The sequence below is a fragment of the Phocoena phocoena genome, chromosome 9 (genome assembly GCF_963924675.1).
Source record: "Phocoena phocoena chromosome 9, mPhoPho1.1, whole genome shotgun sequence".
NCBI classification, from domain to species: Eukaryota; Metazoa; Chordata; class Mammalia; order Artiodactyla; family Phocoenidae; genus Phocoena; species Phocoena phocoena.
Genome location: NC_089227.1, coordinates 92,382,255 through 92,400,841, shown reverse-complemented (window position 1 = coordinate 92,400,841; position 18,587 = coordinate 92,382,255). Strand labels below are relative to the sequence as shown.

Below are 18,587 nucleotides of genomic sequence, written 5' to 3'. Positions count from 1 at the left end.
CTTCCCTAAGCTTTATGGGAATCACCCTTATATATGTATCTTAGATATTCATACATTAGTTCATGATGTATGCTGGTTTAGGTTTTCCAGGATATATCCAACAAATTTTTCTCAATTATTCTTTTGGTGTAACCATCACTTTTTAAGCATAAGGAATGTGGCCATAGTCAAGGTATGACGAGACAAACCACGAGTTTCTAGAAGTGTCAAGTTGGCTTATGTGGTCTTGAGTTTCTGTTCTGGTTGGAGTAGCACCAAAATCAGGGAAGTGTGGTTTGGAATTGTTTCACTGAATGTAGAGATACCTTCTTACTTACCTCCAGTGACCTTTTCTTTGCTCCATTTTAGCAACCTGCTGTTATTACACTTGTACCTTATCACTGTCATAGACTACACTACTTCAGAAACTAAATTCTGAACATCCCACTCTTTGAGCATCATCTCTGCCTCTTACAGATCGGTTGTTCAAGGCCTTCCACTGAATCAGTGCTGAGAACATATTGAGGCCCCCTAAGACCATCTCACCATCTTTCACTACCTTTTTCTCTATTCACGCCCCTTTTGTCCAGTTTCGCTTTCATGGTTCATCATTATTTTATCTCCCTGGTAAATATCCTCAACTCCCTTTCTAGTCTTTGCCTGCAAAACCGCAACTCTCGATGGACCCAAGCTCCTCCTCTGGGCCTGCGCCACATGGTTGAACATTGCTAAGAAAATGAAAACAATCACACAGCTGTGCAGAGATGATTTCACTTGGAATTCATTATCACAGACCTCAGGTGGAGTCTCACTGCTACCTAGCAGTGTTATTGTTTCTTGGTCTTCATTCCTCAGATCAACTATTTTGTATTTCCTTTCCTCACACTGCTCTACCACTTTCCAGACTCGGCTGATTATCTCGCACTAAACTAAGCTGAGAAAACAGAAGCCTTCAGATTGTAGTGGTGACATCCAATTCATCTGTTTTTCTTTTGTCCCTCGTGCTTTTGGTGCTGGATCTAAGAAACCATTTTCTGATTCAAGGCCGTGAAGATTTACTCCTATGCTTTATTTGAGGAGTTTTATAATTTTAGGTCTTACATTTACATATATGATCCATTTGAGTTAATTTTTATATATGGTGTGTGGTGGGGGTCCAACTGCATTCTTTTGCATGTATTTGTCTCAGTACCGTTTGTTGAAAAGACTATTCCCTATTGGATGATCTTGGCACCCCTTGTTGAAAATCAGTTGATCCTGAATGGTAAGGGTTTATTTCTGGACTCTCAATTCTGTTCCATTGATCTGTATGTCAGTACCATACTGTCTTGATTACTGTAGCTTTGTAAGTAAGTTTTGAAATTGGGAAGTGAGAATACACTATCCAATGATTCTTAACCTTTTCTTTAGGCTACAGAAACCCTTTTGGATGTCTTATAAAAAACCGTGGACCCATAGGTTGTACATAAATAAGTAAAAAATTTTGCATAAGGTTTATTTTATTGGATTGGAAATTGATAGTTTTTCAGTTAAAAAAACTTTCTAAACAGTTAGCATATTCACCTTTGCTTTCTGTGGAAATAAATGAAGTGTATCTAAATTGGACAGATAAAACCAAAGAAATTTCCGTTCTATAGAAGTAAATTTGCAAGTACTTGATTCAGTTACATGGATTGAATATTCAAATGGAAATATGTTATTTTTGACAACTGGTTTTGACTTTTTTTTTTTTTTTTTTTTTTGTCTTGATGGTGTCAAACTCTACTCAGACTCCCAAAGACTTTATGGAAGCAATTGTACTGGAGTCCTCAAATGAGAACAGGTTTATTTTGGGGTATCCACAGATCTTTAAGATACATTGTTTTTGATATTTTGCTTCAGTTGTTAGATTAATTCAAGGTTTTTGTTTGCTTAATCTTTTTATATTATTGTAGATAGAATTTTATCCTTAAAAGTATTTTAATTGTGAAAGAACACAGAAAAGTGTCTAAAACATAAATACATAACTTAATGAATGATTATAAAACATATACCCTTGTAATAACAACCACCCAGGATCCAGACACCTCCCCGCAGTCCTTTCCAGATCACAACTCCCTAGAGGAATCTGTGATCCTACTGTTATGATCTATCTCTGCTTTTCTTTATAGTTGAATCCCTAAACACTGTACTTCAGCTTTGCCTGGCTTTAAACTTTATGAATAAATAGAATACATTGTATATATTCTTGTCTTTTTTTTTAAACATAATATTGACATTCATATAATTCATTCAGTTATTGCATGGGTCTATAGTTCTTTCATTTTTATTATGCAGAATTCCATTGTGAGAATATACTGTAGTTTATACATTTTACTGTTAATGGACTATTAGAAATAATGATTCTGTAACCTTTCCTGTATAGTGTCCTTGTGCACACATGCATGAGTTTCTCTAAGGTACATGTACCTAAAAGAGGAATCGCTTGGTCATAGAATATAGGATTCTTCAGTTCTTTTACAAAATTGTTTTCCATAATGGCTGTGCCAAATTTACTCCAGCCAGTGGTATATGAGTTTCCATTGCTCCACATCATCTTCAACATTTGGTATCAGTAGACTTTTTAGTTTTAGTCAATATGGTGAGCATATTGTGGTTTTAGTTTGCATTCCTCCAGTTATTTATGAGGTTACATATATTTTCATGTGTGTATCAGTCACTTGTATTTCCTTTTATTGTGTGCCTAGTTACATCTTTTGTTCATTTTTTTTTTTACTGGGTTCTTTCTTTCCTTCTTTCTTTCCTCCTTTCCTTTCCCTCCCCTCCTTTCCCCTCCCCTCCCCTCCCCTCCCCTCCCCTTTCCTATTGATTTGTAGGAGTTTATTATACTGTGGGTATAATTCCTTTGATGGTTATCTCTATTGTAACGTCTTCTCCCACTCTGGCTTATCCTTTCATTTTTTATAGTTTAATGAACTATATATTTTAGTATAATTAAAGTTACCAGTTTTTACCCTTATGGATAGTACATTTTATGTTTTAAGACAACACTTCCTACCACAAAGTCATAAAGATATTTTGATTTTATGTTATACAACCTTTGTAGTTTTCCTCTCACGTGTGTTTTCATGTGTGTTTCTAATCTATTTTGGAATAAATTTTTATGTTGTGAGATAGGTGTCTAATTTCATTTTTTCCCCATACAGATATATAAATGGTGTCTCAGAACCTCCTACAGAAAAGTCTGTCCTTGCTGCATAAGTGTCCACATATGCCTGGGTCTGTTTGGGGGCTCTTGTATCAGTTTTGTATTACCTTCATTCCTACAACTTTAAAATATGTCTTGATACCTGGTAGAGAGTTGGCTTTTTTCTTTCCCCCCGCCCCCGCCAAGAATGCCTTATGTATCCTTGGCTCTTTATGTTTCCATATCAGTTTTACAATCAGCCTGTCAAGTTCTACAGATTTTGACTGGGATTAGATTGAATCTATAAATCAATTTGAGGAGAATTAATATCTTTACATATTGCACTTCAAATCCATGATCATGATGTATATCTCCATTTATTTAGGTCTTCTTTAAAGTCTCTTAATAATGTGTTATAATTCTCCTTAAAGGGGTCTTTGCATAGTGTTTGTTAAATTCCAGCATACTTGACATTTTTTCTGCAGTTGCGCATGGTGTTTTATTTCATTTTTTAGCTTTATAATGTTGGTATGTGGATGTACAATTACTTTTTATGTGCTGGTATTGTATCTTGCCACCTTTCTTTTTATTGATTTTTGTAATTTATCCACAGATTCATTTTCTACATGTGTAACCACAGCATTTGCAGTAGCAGCTTTGCTTTTTCTTTTCCAATCTCTATACCTTTTAATTCTTTTTCTTATTTTACTACACCAGGATAAGTTTCATTAGAAGTGGTAGCATCAGGCATTCTTGTCTTGCTCTTATCTCAAAGAGACTGCTCTCATGTTATTTGCATAGGAGTTTTATAAGTACCCTTTACCAGATTTTGGAAGTATCCTTGTAGTCTTAATTTTCTAAGGGGTTTTGTTTGCTTTTTAATCATAAATAAATGTTGAATTTTATCAAATACTTGTCCTGCTTCTTTTTAAATGGTCATATGGTTTTTTATTTTAATCTGTTAATGTAGCAAATTTCACAGATTAAATTTTTTAGTGTTAAAACCACCTTGCATTCCAGAGATAAACCAAACTTGCTATTTGCATCTTTGCTCATAAATGAGAGTGACTTATAATTTTCCTTTCTTGTATCATCCTTTCCAAGTTTTAGTATCAAGGTCATGCTATCATAAAATGAGTTAGAAAGTAAGTCTTTTTTTCCTACTTGCTGGTGCAAATTTTATATAATATTGGAATTATTTTTTCCTTTAATATTTGCTAGAACTTGCTTGTGAGGCCAGCTGGGCCTGGGATTTTTTTTTTTTTTGGAGGGGGGGATAATTTTTAATATAAGTAACAATTTTAGGACTATTCAAATATTGTTTTTCTTCGTGACCCAGGTTTGCCTGACTTATCTATATTTTTTAATCTTTTAGCATAAAATTGTTCATAATACCCTCTTTTGCATTTAGCATGTATAGAATCTATAGTTTTCTCTCTCTTTTCATTCCTACCATTGTTTACTTATGTTTTATCTCATTTTTCTTGAGCTTGCTAGAGGTTTACAAGTCTTTTCAAGGAATCAATTTTGGGTTCAGTGCTCTATTGTATGTTTGTTTTCCGTGTCATCAGTTCTGTTCTTTTGGTTTTCCTTCTGTCTGTATTTTTAAGGTTTATTTTGCTATTCTTTCTGTAACTTTTTTGAGGTAGATGTTTATTAATTCAGTAATTTTAGCCTTTATTATGATTTATCTTTTGACTCGGGTTATTTAGAATATTATTTCTTAATTTCTAAACACATGAAGATTTTCTAGTTAACTTTTTGTCATTGCTTTCTATCTTGAACTGTGGCCAGAGAATTTCTGATTTCAGACCTTCAAATTTGATTGTGGCCCAGTGTATGATCACTTGTTATCAATGGTCCATGTGTGCTTCAGAAGAAATGTGTGTTCTATGAATGTTGGGTGTAGGATTCTATAAACGTTCATTAGGCCATGTTTTTTTAATCCTGCAGTTCAAATCTTGTATATTTCATCGATTTTTGTTTTGCCTGTTTATTCTATCAGATATTGAGAGACTTGTCAAAATCTCCACTACTGTTTTGTCCTCCTGGTGAATTGAAATTTTTATCATTATAAAGTGAACATGTTTATCTCATATTTTTTGCTTTGGATTCTGTGTTGCTTAATATGGCTGTACTTTCTTTTGATCACTATTTTTGTGGTATTTATTTGCCCATCCTATTACTTTCAGTCTTAATGTATCCTTGTTTTATGTCTCTTATAACCAGCAAATTGTATTGTTTAAGTCCAGCCATATAATCTGTTTTTTAACTTGAGCATTTAGTCCATTTGCATACAATATAATTACTGATATATTTGAATTTATACCTTATTTTAGTCTTTTTGTTTTTTTTTCTCTTTTTCCTCCCCTCCTCTTTTTAATCACCCTCTGCCCCCAACTAGTTTGGGAGCTATGCTCTCTGTTTCTGTTCTTTTAGTTGTCTCCCAAGAAATTATAATAGGGGTCCTCAACTCATTATTATTGAAGTCTAACAGTAATCATTACCTTCTCTTTCCTTCTCGTATAAGTGCCTCGGGACCCTGTAACTCCATTTGTCCTCTCCTGACTCAAATGCTGCTATTGTCATGTGTTTTAGCTCTTTGTATATATATTTAAACCTCACATGACATTATTTGTTTTAGGTAGTCAGTGTTTGTATAAATTTACCCACATATTTATTACTCTACTTTTCTTAGCTTTTCCGTTTTTTCTTGCATCCCAGACCTCTCTGTGATCATCTTCCTTCTGCCAGAAGTACATCTGTTGGCATTTTCATTACTGTGGATTGGCTGGAGGTGAACTCTCAGTTTTTGGTTGTACAATTACTTACCCCCCCCACCCCCGAAACACATTTTAACTGAATGTTGAACGCTTGGTTAATATTTTAGGTTAGCAGATATTTTCTTTAAGCACATGTAAGATATTCTAATGTGTTCCAGTTTCCATTATTGCTTTGAGAAGTCTCTCATCCTTGCAAGTAATCTGTGCTTTTTTCTTCTTATGGCTTTGAAATTTTCTGACTTTGTTTTTCTGCAGTTTTACTATGATGTGATTAGATGTAGACTTTTTATTCATCCTGCTTGGGATATGTTGGGTTTCTTAAATCTGGAGATCAGTGTCTTTCATTATTTCTGCAAATTTTTAACTGTTAGCTCATAATATTGCTTCTACCCCTATTCTCTCTTTACCTTCTGAGGCTGTGGTTAAATGTATGTTATACATTTTTTCATTTTATCCTTCGTGGTTCTTACAGTCTTGTTTGTATTTCCCACCGTCTTATTCTCTCTGCTACATTCTGAATGATATGCCTGTCATCCATTTCACTAATTTTCTCTTCCACTGTTACACCTGTCAACTGATGCCCCAAAATTCTGTGTTAGGTCTGCTTTGGTTCTTTTTCAAGTCCTAGTTGTGGTTGTGTTTTTGTTCTGAAACTTTTTGGGAGTCCAAACATGTATAAATTTTTACCCTAATAAGTTATTTGGGAAGTGAGCAAAGCTGCTGTGGTCTTTCTTTGGTGAACTACTCCTGTTTTCAAGATGTCACTATGTAGTTTTATCAGTTCTTAGGTGGTCCCCTTAAACTTTATTTTTATTTAAGTGCTGCTGCTGTATACTCCATGATATGGAGTATTCCAGATACAGTGCCTCAAACTAATTTAACCGGTTAATTAGGGATATGAGACCTAAAGCAGAACTGTTAAGACTCAGTGCTCTCACCATGTCAGTGATGTTACCCAAATTTACTAATCACCTCTGCTGATGACAGTCATATTTTAAAGTTAAGTGGTGTTTTAGTCTGCTCAGGGAGGAGAGAAGGAGAGGAAGAGAGAAGAGAGGCGAGAGAGAGGGTATGTGAGCTCTGTGGTGTCTCTTCATATAGGGACACTAATCCTATTGGATTAAGGCGCCAATCCTTATGACCTCGTTTAACCTTAATTACTTCCTTCTTAGAGGCCCTATCTACAAATACAGTCACACAGGAGTGTACAGCTTCAGCATGTGAATTTTGGAGGGACACAAACATTTAGTCCATAACAGGTAGTATTTACATAATGGTTTGAGGGTTTTATGGTTTATAACTATGTTACTTCTGCTGTCTCTACTGCTGCTAGTAGTGAATCACTTCCCACATATTCAACCCCACAATTATTCAGCAAGTATGTAAGGAAGAGAATTAAATTTATTCTTGCATGTGTTTCTGTACTTCACAAAGTTTATTGGTGAGGTTGTACGTTTCTCAGCTAAATTCTAACCAATCTGTTATAGCTAAGTGAAAATCTTCACCTTGTTTACACATTGGCTTTATTTTTCTTTATCTTAGCTGTGTTGGCGTAGAAGAACATCATGCTGTTGACATCGACCTGTATCACTGTCCCAACTGTGCAGTTCTACATGGTTCCTCCTTGAGTAAGTACCAGAAGCTTAAATAAAAATTGAACTTTAGAACTTAATATGTACATGACAATACTTTAATGATGCTCTGACTAGTTATATTATACCCACCAAGAACTCTAAGGAAGATTTTTCTGAAGATGTTGAGAACACACTTTTTGTTTGAATTATTATTTAACAAGTCAAAACATTAAATGAAAAAAATACTATCCTTCTTAATTGCCAGTGCAAAGCCCCCAAACTCAAATACATATTTTCAAAGCTCTCAATTTGCAAAGTGCAATAAAGTATAATTTTCCTGATTCTGGCTGTTTTTATCTCTATAAATTAAAAAAAAAAAAGAATGGTAACTAGACTTATCGTAGTGATCATTCTGAAGTGTATAGAAATATTGAATCAGTATGTTGTACACTGGGAACTAACACAGTGTTGTTGGTCATTTATGTTTCAAAGACAAATAAACAGACTCATAGAAAAGAGGTCAAATTTATGGTTACCAGAAGCAGGGATGGGGGAGAGGATTTGATGAAGATGGTCAAAAGCTACAAACTTCCAGTTATAAGATAAATAAGTACTAGGGATGTACAACATGATAAATATGATTAACACTGCTGTATGTTCTTTATGCAAGTTGTTAAGAAAGTGGCTCCTAAGAGTTCTCATCAGAGGAAAAAATTTTTTTTTTCCTATTTCACCTATTGTATCTACACGAGATGGTGGATGTTCACTAAACTTACTGTGGTCATCATTTCATGATGTGTGTCAGTCAGATCATTATGCTGTATAACTTAAACTTATTCAGGGCTGTATGTCAATTATATCTCAATAAAACTGGAAGAAGAAGAAAAAATCTTCCAGTACTATTTGCGACAGTGAACAGTATAGGATAAGACTTTAATGCACACACGTGCTTTATACTTTTAGGAGAAAATTAGGGCACCGATATGCTAAAGTACTACTCCTGTTGTCCGAATTAGGTCATGCTGTTGCGTATGGCCTAGAGTCCTGCCCAGCTATCCTCTGTGATGGAAGCAACTTCCCCACAGTCCCTGTCCCACGGAAGGCAGAGGCCAGACCAAGTCTTTGCCTGCACTCTTCTTGAGGCGTGAGGGCATGGGCAGGGAAGCTCACGTGTCCTCTGGAGTACACCAACAACACATACAAAATGATATTATTGTTAGCCTTTTACAGATTCTTTAGAGGAATAGATGGGAATATTAATTGTACAAATATGAGAGTAGAGAAGAGATTTTAAAGCCTTTGATTGGGGCTTCCCTGGTGGCGCAGTGGTTGAGAGTCCGCCTGCCGATGCAGGGGACATGGGTTCATGCCCCGGTCCGGGAAGATCCCACATGCCGCGGAGCAGCTAGGCCCGTGAGCCGTGGCCACTGAGCCTGTGCGTCCGGAGCCTGTGCTCCGCAACGGGAGAGGCCACAACAGTGAGAGGCCCACGTACCACAAAAAAAAAAAAAAAAAAAAAAAAAAAAGCCTTTGATTGTAATTATTTCTTTTCTTAAAAATTTAGACTGCATGCTAGCTTTTTTGTGTTCATAAAATTAAAGAGAAAAACTGTAGACTTAGTCATTTTAGAACTGAGCTTTTCCCGAACATACCTTGATACACGCTTGGGTCAGATATAGGTAGCCTATACAACCTCTTTATTTTGAATGCAGCCTTTTTCCTAGTACTTTTTTAAAATAGAAGTTTTGTTCTGAGGTTATGGGCAAGTGATTTTCTCAAAAGAGACTTAGGAGCAACTGACTGCTTATCTGTTTTGTTAGAAATATTAATAGTTTATCAGTTTCTTTCTAAGAGATTTAACAAATTAAGCTATATGAATGTATTAAAATATTTTTTTGTAAAATACAGATTATCCTTTTTGTTAGTTACGCAGTATAAAATTTGAGGTTAGCAAATTGGTAGAATTGTTACACGTGTAATTGACTAATTTGTTAATATAAATGTTTTTAAAGGTTCTTATTTTGTGTAGCACTGAAGTATGTAGTATATAACTTGAAGTAATTATTGAGCAAGTGTAATTCTTTGAGGAAATAAATAATACTGGGTTGTTATGTCAAGAAGGGAAACAGAACTAAAATGTAAGTTTCCATTTAGAATTTAATAACCCCAAAATGAAATAATTTAATTTCCATGAAATGTTAAAGGGGTTACTATGAATCAGAATAATGTAGTGTTTAAAACACTGTTGCAGGGACTTCCCTGGCGGTCCAGTGGTTAAGACTCCACCTTCCAATGCAGGGGGTGTGGGTTTGATCCCTGGTCGGGGAGCTAAGATCCCACATGCCTCACAACCAAAAAACCAAAGCAGAAAACAGAAGCAATATTGTAACAAATTCAATAAAAACTTTAAAAGTGGTCCACGTAAAAAAAAAAAGAAAACACTACTGAATGTAATGCACTCTATTTTCTTTTTTCCTATATGATTTAATTTTTTTAAAAGCTTGTCATGCTCACTAAATTGATTTCACAACCCGTAATGGATCATGACCTGCACTTTGAATAACAACACTTCAGAGGGAAGCTTGACTGTTACTTGCCCCTACATATGCTTCTCTTCCTTGAATAACATAAGATCAGGCATTGGCTGTCTTCTGGGCAAAAGTCCAACTCTAAGTACCCTTTAGGAAAATGCCCAAGATCCAGGAATCTGTTTTATCTTGATTTAAGCCTCCACTGCTCCTCACCCCTCATCCTCGCCCCTAATTTGGGTCATACCTTTTGGTCTTAAGCCTCTTCTGCTTGCCACCAACGATTTCCTGTTTCTTTGAGAGCTCCCCAGGAATCCTTACTACAGATACCATTGAGACAGTATAATATCCATAAATATGGTGAATTTAGACTTTACCTTCTTAATGGGAATTAAGAACTCTGTTCGAGGTCCAGTGTCAAAAAAACCAGCCTGGGGCTTCCCTGGTGGCGCCGTGGTTGAGAGTCTGCCTGCTGATGCAGGGGACGCGGGTTCGTGCCCCGGTCCGGGAAGATCCCGCATGCCGTGGAGCGGCTGGGCCCATGAGCCATGGCCGCTGAGCCTGCATGTCCGGAGCCTGTGCTCCGCAACGGGAGAGGCCACAACAGTGAGGGGCCCGCGTACCGCAAAAAAAAAAAAAAAAAAAAAAAAAAAACCAGCCTGATACTTAAACACATATTCTCAGTGCTCCTCAGGCACATGCAATCTAAACTCAAAATTCTCTCTCCATTCCCTATGACCACTATTAAAAGGTTCTTTCACTGGCCTCCTTCCTTTAAGAAATTCAGTCAGCTCTTGCAGCGACTGATTTTATGTGTTAAGGATGTTGGCCCAACAGGACAGTGTAGCCTTCTGTTAAAGTCCTGCAAGTCAGCACATTTAAAAGAAAAGAAAAGAAATTGGCAGCATATTGGTTGCCCCAGGCACTATGCTAAGAAAGACTAGACCTATGTTATCTCCTTTGATATTTGTAACACCTTGATGTGAGAAAAATTATCTTACTAGGTCTTTCATGTAGCTATTTGGCAGAGCTGGAGTTTGAACCCATAGCTATCCAATCCCAAATCTGTTTGAATTCTAATCTGTTCCACCAAAATGAAAATTAAAACAGTGTAACATCATTGTTTATTTTCAAATAGGCAGTCTGTTCTTTCTCCCTCTTTTTCCCTCCCTCCCTCCCACTGTTGACCTGGGGCTTTTCAAATAGGCTGCTCATATATATTGGTAAGAATGTGAGTTACTTACCACTTTTCTGGAGGCAGGTTTGCAATATATAGCAAGAAACAGATTTATGTATATAAATATTAATTTCATCTTTATTTAAAGATGCATCTACATTTACATCTTAAAATTCTAGGCTGCCTTTAAATTGTTTTTGAATATTTAATATGGAGAAAATGCCCATGATAAGAAAGGTAAGCAGGATAAACATTATGATCCCAGTTGAAAATAAAATGGGGTTATGTATGTATATATTTGTAGGGAAGAAAAAGCCTGGAATGAAATACCCTTGAATTTTAGAATTGATTTTAAGTGAGAAAAAAAAAATAGTAACACACAAAGGACACCTTAATGGTATTTTCTAGGAAGGTTGCTTAATGATTGTCAGTTTTTCCGTGACATTTTTATAAAACGGGATTTACTCTCTTCCATCTTGGGGGTCTGACTGCCATAAATTAACTTGAGAATCTTGTTTTAGACTCTTAGATATGAATAAGCCTGATTTCCACCCCTATTGATTATTTAGTGTGACTTCTTATCCACATGAGAATCCAGCATTATTTTATTATTATGATCTTTGTAAGGCGAAGGATTTGAAATAACTTAGACTCATAGAGTTGTGTCCTTCCCCCAAGGTTTTATTATGAAAATGTTCAAACATACAGGAAAAGTTGAAAGAATTTTACAGCGAGTACCTCTAAACCCACCATCTAGATTCTACTATTAACGTTTTACATTACTTGCTTTATCTCATATCTGTCTGTGTAATGATCCCACTGTCTATCCACCTTATTTTTTGATTCATTCTAAGTAAGTTAGACATCAGTACATTTCCCAGAATCATGGAGGTTTTAGGCTTAAAAGTGATTTTCAAACTTAAAAGAAAAAAAACAGTAAAACTGAAATCTTACATTGATACCACACAAAAGACATTAGGTGGTGCCCCTCTGGGGGAAAGAGGAATGAGGTCCAGAGCTCCTACTTCAACCTCTTCTCCATCTTCCCTTTTATTAAGCGTTCCTCAACACAGTCTGAAAAACTGTACTCATTCCCTTCGTTTCCACATTGAGGAAACTGGACCCAGACACATTAAAGAGATTTGCCCGAGGTTGCAGAGCAAGTTATGACTAAACTAGGAGTCAAAACCAAGTGTCCTGATTTTGGTTGCTGTGCTTATTCAAGATTGTAGCCTCCGGGGCTTCCCTGGTGGCACAGTGGTTAAGAATCTGCCTGCCAGTGCGGGGGACACGGGTTCGAGCCCTGGTCCCGGAGGATCCCACATGCCGCGGAGCAACTAGGCCCATGAGCCACAACTACTGAGCCTGCGCTCTAGAGCCCTCAAGCCACAACTACTGAAGCCTGCGCGCCTAGAGCCCGTGCCCTGCAACAGGAGAAACCACCGCAATGAGAAGCCTGCACACCGCAACGAAGAGTGGCCCCTGCTCGCTGCAGCTAGAGAAAGCCCACACACAGCAACAAAGACCCAATGCAGCCAAAAATAAATAAATGAAAAATAAATTAAAAAAAAAAAAAGATTGTAGCCTCCCAGAGCTGTAGAATCACGGGATCTGAGTGTTAGATCTGACCAGAAGTTATTTATTCTGTCATGTTACTTGTCCTCCTTTTGTTATGATGCAGTCACCTGCTATTCTTTGTGTCCGTGTAACCATGCTTATTTTGGGAATAAATCTTGACATAACAGAGAAGGGAACTGTGCTGTTAAAATAGATTTCCGATGTGGGATCAAAGGCCCTGTCCTGAGGGGATGATGTGGATGATCCATAAAAATCGTATTATGACCTAATGTTCTAGTGAAAATCATGATTTTAAATAATTGTGAGATTTTATATGTGTGAATGTGGATATTATAAAAGGCTCAATCTGCTAATTTGAATTTGTTGATTTAATTTTAAAATCATTTTTGAAATAAAAAGAATTTTTAAAACCCACAGTTAATTGCCTATAATTGCAGCATTAAATTTTACTTCTTCAGCCTTAGAAATGTATTAAAAAATGTGAGTATTATTGTACTTGACAATTGTTGTTTCTGATTAAATAGACTATAATTGATTACAGGAAGTACATAGTACCACCAGTTACAAAAATGCTTTCTTTTTTTTAATCTTCTAAAAATCCAGTGAAAAAGAGGAGGAACTGGCACAGGCACGACTACACAGAAATTGATGATGGTTCCAAACCAGTGCAGGCTGGAACTAGAACTTTTGTGAAGGAATTACGTTCTCGAGTCTTCCCAAGGTAGGAAACCTGTTATGACCAAAGAACATTTAAGAATGTTACCCAATAAGGTGACATTATCTAAAGTAGCGTTTTCAAACTTCAGGTTGCAAGCCATTATTATTCTTAATCAGTTTTTTACTTTTTGAAAATAAAACAGAATAGAAAATATTGGTACATTGCAAGTAATAGGAGTAAATAAGCAGTTTCATGGAAGCTTTGTTATGTGCATGTGTACTGGATTACTGGGTAAAAATGTATTTAACTGTAGGTCTCAGTCCAAAAAGTTTGAAAGACACTGATCTAAGGCACTTATTCCCGTGCTTCGTTCCTTGTGTTGTGCAGCTGCTGCTTCTCTTTCTCCTTCACCTCTCTTACACCTGTTTTCATACTCTGCTTTTTTCTTATGTTATTTTCCTATCTGCCTCCACCCTACGTCTGCCAGAAGTCCCCACAACCATTGCTTAGCCTCTGGTGGCAACAGGACTAGGCTTTTTTCTTTTTTTTAAAGATAATGGAAAGTATTTGAGTTATCTGTGGCTCAAAGAACAAATGTCAAAAGCATTATACAGCATTTAACCATGCTAATTTAGATCATTTCCTACTCGCTGCCTGACATCTATTTAAAGTGATAATGCTTAATAGGCTTTTTACACGAGATCATATCCAGGCTTGTTAAAAAGGGGAAGCACAATTTAAATTTCAATCACAATATCACCTGCAGCCTATTATGGAATTATTTCAGATCATGTAACTATAAAACCCTTCCTATTTTGTCATAGTCTTTAGGATACCTGGCCGTTCCCCTCCCTTAAACAGAAACATAAATGATAAGCAGCTACTGTTGGCTCCCTCACGTACTGGGAGAAAAAAAAAAAAAGAAACAGTGATGGCCACGTGATTCTTGTGATATTAAAGGCCTTATTCTCAGATATTCTCCTTTATGAGTTTCAAAGTCATTGGAGAAATGTCTGTTTATTTTCATTGATTGATTTGGAGCCCAGGGCCAGAGTTTTCAGCCAGGCTCTATGGGCTGGCTTCAGAGAGGCTTGTGAGTTTCCTAAAATTGTATAAACAGTTGACATGTTGACGCGAATGTGAATTTTTCAGGGAGAGGAGCCTTAGCTTTCGTTTTTAAAAATAGGTTTGTAACCCAAAAGTGTAGTGTTAAAAGTCCTGGCCCAGTGATTCCCGTGGCTTCTTGGCCGAAGTATTAAACACAGATGTGAGCAGGTTCCAGAGGTGGTCACAAGTGTCCACACTGTACTCACCACTAGTTAAAGGTCTTTGGTTTTATTTAATGTAACTCCATAAACCTCCACATCATTTAAAACCGTGGCAGGGTGACAATAATTAACTAAATTATACATACTTAATGTGATTAATATAGAAGTGTATAAAATAAAGTGAACTCCAACTATCTACCCCGACCCCCCCACTTTAAGACAAAGTCTTTTGAGACCCTTTTTTACATAAATGATAACTTTTAAAACAATTATGTGTATAGGTGTATGGATGTATATATACGTCTAATTTTAAAAAATAAAATGGGGTTACATTATGCATATGTTGTACAACTTGCTTTTTTTTACTGTTATGTTTAATAGATATCTTTCTGTATGTATACACAAATTTACCTCACTCCTTAACTGCTGTGTAGTATGCAATTGTGTGTGTTGTGTGTATGTGTATATATCCCGTAATTTACTTAACCGTCCCACTATGGTGTATGTTTAGTTTGTGTCCAGTTTTTTCCTCTTGTAAGTAATGATGTGCCTGTATTTTTAAGCACTTGTATCTACATATTTTTGATCAATGGGGGGAGGTAAAGCACCAGACATTTAAGGTGGAGGAGTACAAGTGATTTAAGATTCTCCCTTAGGTTGGAGTTTAAGGAATTGTTAAATTCTCAGAGGTTGGGGAAGAAGGAACACTTGTGGATGCTTATGGGGAAAATAAAAGGCAGTACAGAACTCAGTGAGTCAGGTGAAGGAGCTCTGAGCCCTCCACTTACAAGACTATCCAAGAAAAGTCTGTCTTGATTTTTTTAGGCCTTAAACTGACCTTCTGTTATTGAGAAGGTGGGAAGATCTGAGCTCAGTAATTCAGAGACCCAGTTTCTCCTGTCTTCTCCTTGACACCTAGGCTACAGATGACATCAAGACTGTTAAGATCTGACTGTATAAATGGAAACTGTTGTGTTTAACCTATGATGCAAGTGTTGCACTTAACTTTGAATGTATAGCAGCTGCATTCTGTGAGCAATTGGAAGATAAAATCTAGAATATCCCCATTTAAAGAGATCTTTGATTTGTGGTTAGATAGGGGATAGTGAAAAGGGACAAACCACACTTAAGTGTAATGCCTAGAATGTGTTAATCATCAAAGAGGGCAGCTGGAGGTTCAGCAGCCCTTTTTAGTGGCTTAAGGTGACTGCATGTTAAAATTTATTAAATACTGGTGATAGCAGATCTTTGAAACCAGGAGTTCTCAGCTGGGGCATTTGGACATTGTCTCAAAGAGTAGGGACCACAGACGCTAGTCATCCCCCAGTGTGCAGGACAACGTGAATTGTTCTGTGTCCGGTGAGGCTTTGCAATGCCTAACAAATATTGTGTAGACTTTTATAGCCAGATAAAATCTGGTCTGTTTTTACTTATCCTAACCAGCTTTTATTCTACTGTACCCCCTCCCTTTTGCTCTTCTGGTTTTCTATGCAGCTTGTGTTGAGTGGCTTCTGATCTTGTTACTTTTAAATCCAACCACTCGTTACAATCGATTGTAAGCATCCTATTATTCTGTTATATTTTCTAGTGTTGTTTACCTGAACATTTACATATTGAAATACGTATTTTGCTGGAAACTAATTTGTTTTTTCTCTTGTTATAGTTAAGGCATTTTATATAATAAATACATATATATTTTTCCAATTATATGTAGATTGAAGTAATTATCTATGACTTTTACTTTAGAATACTAAAAGGGGCTTTATAAAACATGTTATAAAAAGGAGAATTAGGTATGATAGGTTGAGAACCACGGATGTAGTTAATAATATAGTATATGAATTAACCCATTACCAGATTATCTTTCTTAACTGAACTTATCAACAGAGATGACACGTTACTCTTATGCTTTCCTTAGTGCCGATGAAATCATTGTAAAGATGCATGGCAGCCAGCTGACACAAAGATACCTGGAGAAACATGGATTTGAAGTCCCTATTATGGTCCCCAAATTAGATGATCTAGGACTCAGGCTCCCTCCACCTACTTTTTCTGTTATGGACGTGGAACATTATGTAGGTACGAACTTGATTCCTTTAATTACTTGGGAAAACATGGTAAAAGTGAAATTGGTATTATCCTAAAAATACTAAAAGTTGAATGAAGAGATGTTACTTTAGTTCCGTTTCTGGGTCAGGAAAAGTGAAATTCAGTATTACCTATGTTGAAAACTATTTTTTTCTCAGCAGACTTACATTCAGAAAGACAGAAAAAAACATTTTGCATATTTTTATTTACTCCGCCTCATCCTACTGCTTTTGTTGTTGTTGTTGTCATCAAATTTACTGATACAGGCTTCCCTGGTGGCGCAGTGGTTGAGAGTCCGCCTGCCGATGCAGGGGACACGGGTTCGCGCCCCGGTCCGGGAAGATCCCACATGCCGCAGAGCGGCTGGGCCCGTGAGCCATGGCTGCTGAGCCTGCGCGTCCGGAGCCTGTGCTCCGCAACGGGAGAGGCCACAACAGTGAGAGGCCCGCATAACGCAAAAAAAAAAAAAAAAATTCCTGATACTTGCTTAGGAACAGTTATTATGGAGGGGTAGCTGCAGACTGAGGAAGAAGGCTTTGGGAAATCGGGGTGGTTCTAGGCCTCTGTAGCAGCATTCAGGTACAAGATCTCTGGATCCTGCTTTAGTGACCTCCTGCTGCCTAGAGAAAGGCTGTGAAAAAGAGGAGCTCACTTTCAAACCTGTTTTTATATTAATGACTTGGTGATACTGCCATTTAACGATGCCTGGACCTAATTTTTTATATTGAGGCCCGGAAAGGTATAAGAAACAAGGTGGAAGACCCTTCACCTGTTGCAATATTGTTGACATTTTCAGTCACTTTTTTCATTCGCATCAGGGTATTTAGAGATAAAGCTGACTCTATGTAGGCCTCATTCCTTGTCAACAAAACAGAGATTATTTGAGGATTAGATCTCAAATCTATCTTGACTCAAACTGTCTATTCTTTAGAGTATGTTATCTCCTGAGCATGAAGTATCTGAGAACTTGTCCCTTTATTGATCCATTGGTTGACATTGATAATTGTTTCACTGAGGAAGTCCAGTTAAATTGTCTGACTTCACATTCAGCTAGTTTTGAATTATTTGATAAATTAGAGGATGAGGCTGAGGTTTCACCTAAACCTGTTTACATAGATAGCACTGTAAAGTAAATGGCTAGTGTAATATAAGTGTAGGAAAAACGTTCACACTACTTGACAGCTAACTTTTTAGTACTGCAGAATGCTTCAGTTAACAGAGTTGTTTTGCCTCGTAAGTATAAAATAGTCTATTTAGCAATACTTTCTTAACTTATATAAAGTTACATTAAAGTAAGAAAATGTCACTTGTTTCCTATTTCAGATTAAGTATTGCCATATTTTGAATTTCACCTTATCCTACAGGACATTGTAAAACTAATTATGCTCTTTAGGTTGATGCAGTGTTGAGCAAGCAATACCTCATGGTTTTATAGGAAAATTGTAAATTAATCCCAATTCAGAACTCATTTCACAGGCCCTAATATGAACTGGTTTTTGCTTCCTAACCACTCATTTTTTTCTTGAAGCAGAATATTAGAAGAGAAGACACTACCAGGCAAGCAGAAATTGTTTGTCCTGGTTAATTTGTTCACTAATTCCCCAATGACCGATTGGTTTCCCAAAATGATGGACTCAGAATCTTAGGTGTTAAAGAAGTGAAAGGGAAAAGTCAGTCCCCTTATTTTATGCATGAGGAATGCGGCACAGTTGTTACCTACCAATGTAATATGCATGTTTGTCGTGAGCGGCACAAGAAATTGGTGTGTAGAAAGCTTTGTAAACATAT

The 18,587-nt window shown here is 36.7% G+C and overlaps 1 protein-coding gene across 1 annotated transcript in view; it reads left to right on the top strand.

Moving 5' to 3' along the window:
* The window catches only part of KDM7A (lysine demethylase 7A), a 74,762-nt gene that overhangs the window by 27,514 nt on the left and 28,661 nt on the right, over positions 1-18,587 (top strand). Inside the window, exons 2-4 of the mRNA XM_065883879.1 lie at positions 7,471-7,556; positions 13,389-13,506; positions 16,630-16,790. Coding sequence (XP_065739951.1) covers positions 7,471-7,556; positions 13,389-13,506; positions 16,630-16,790 — 365 coding nt within the window. The remainder of the gene's footprint in view (positions 1-7,470; positions 7,557-13,388; positions 13,507-16,629; positions 16,791-18,587) is intronic.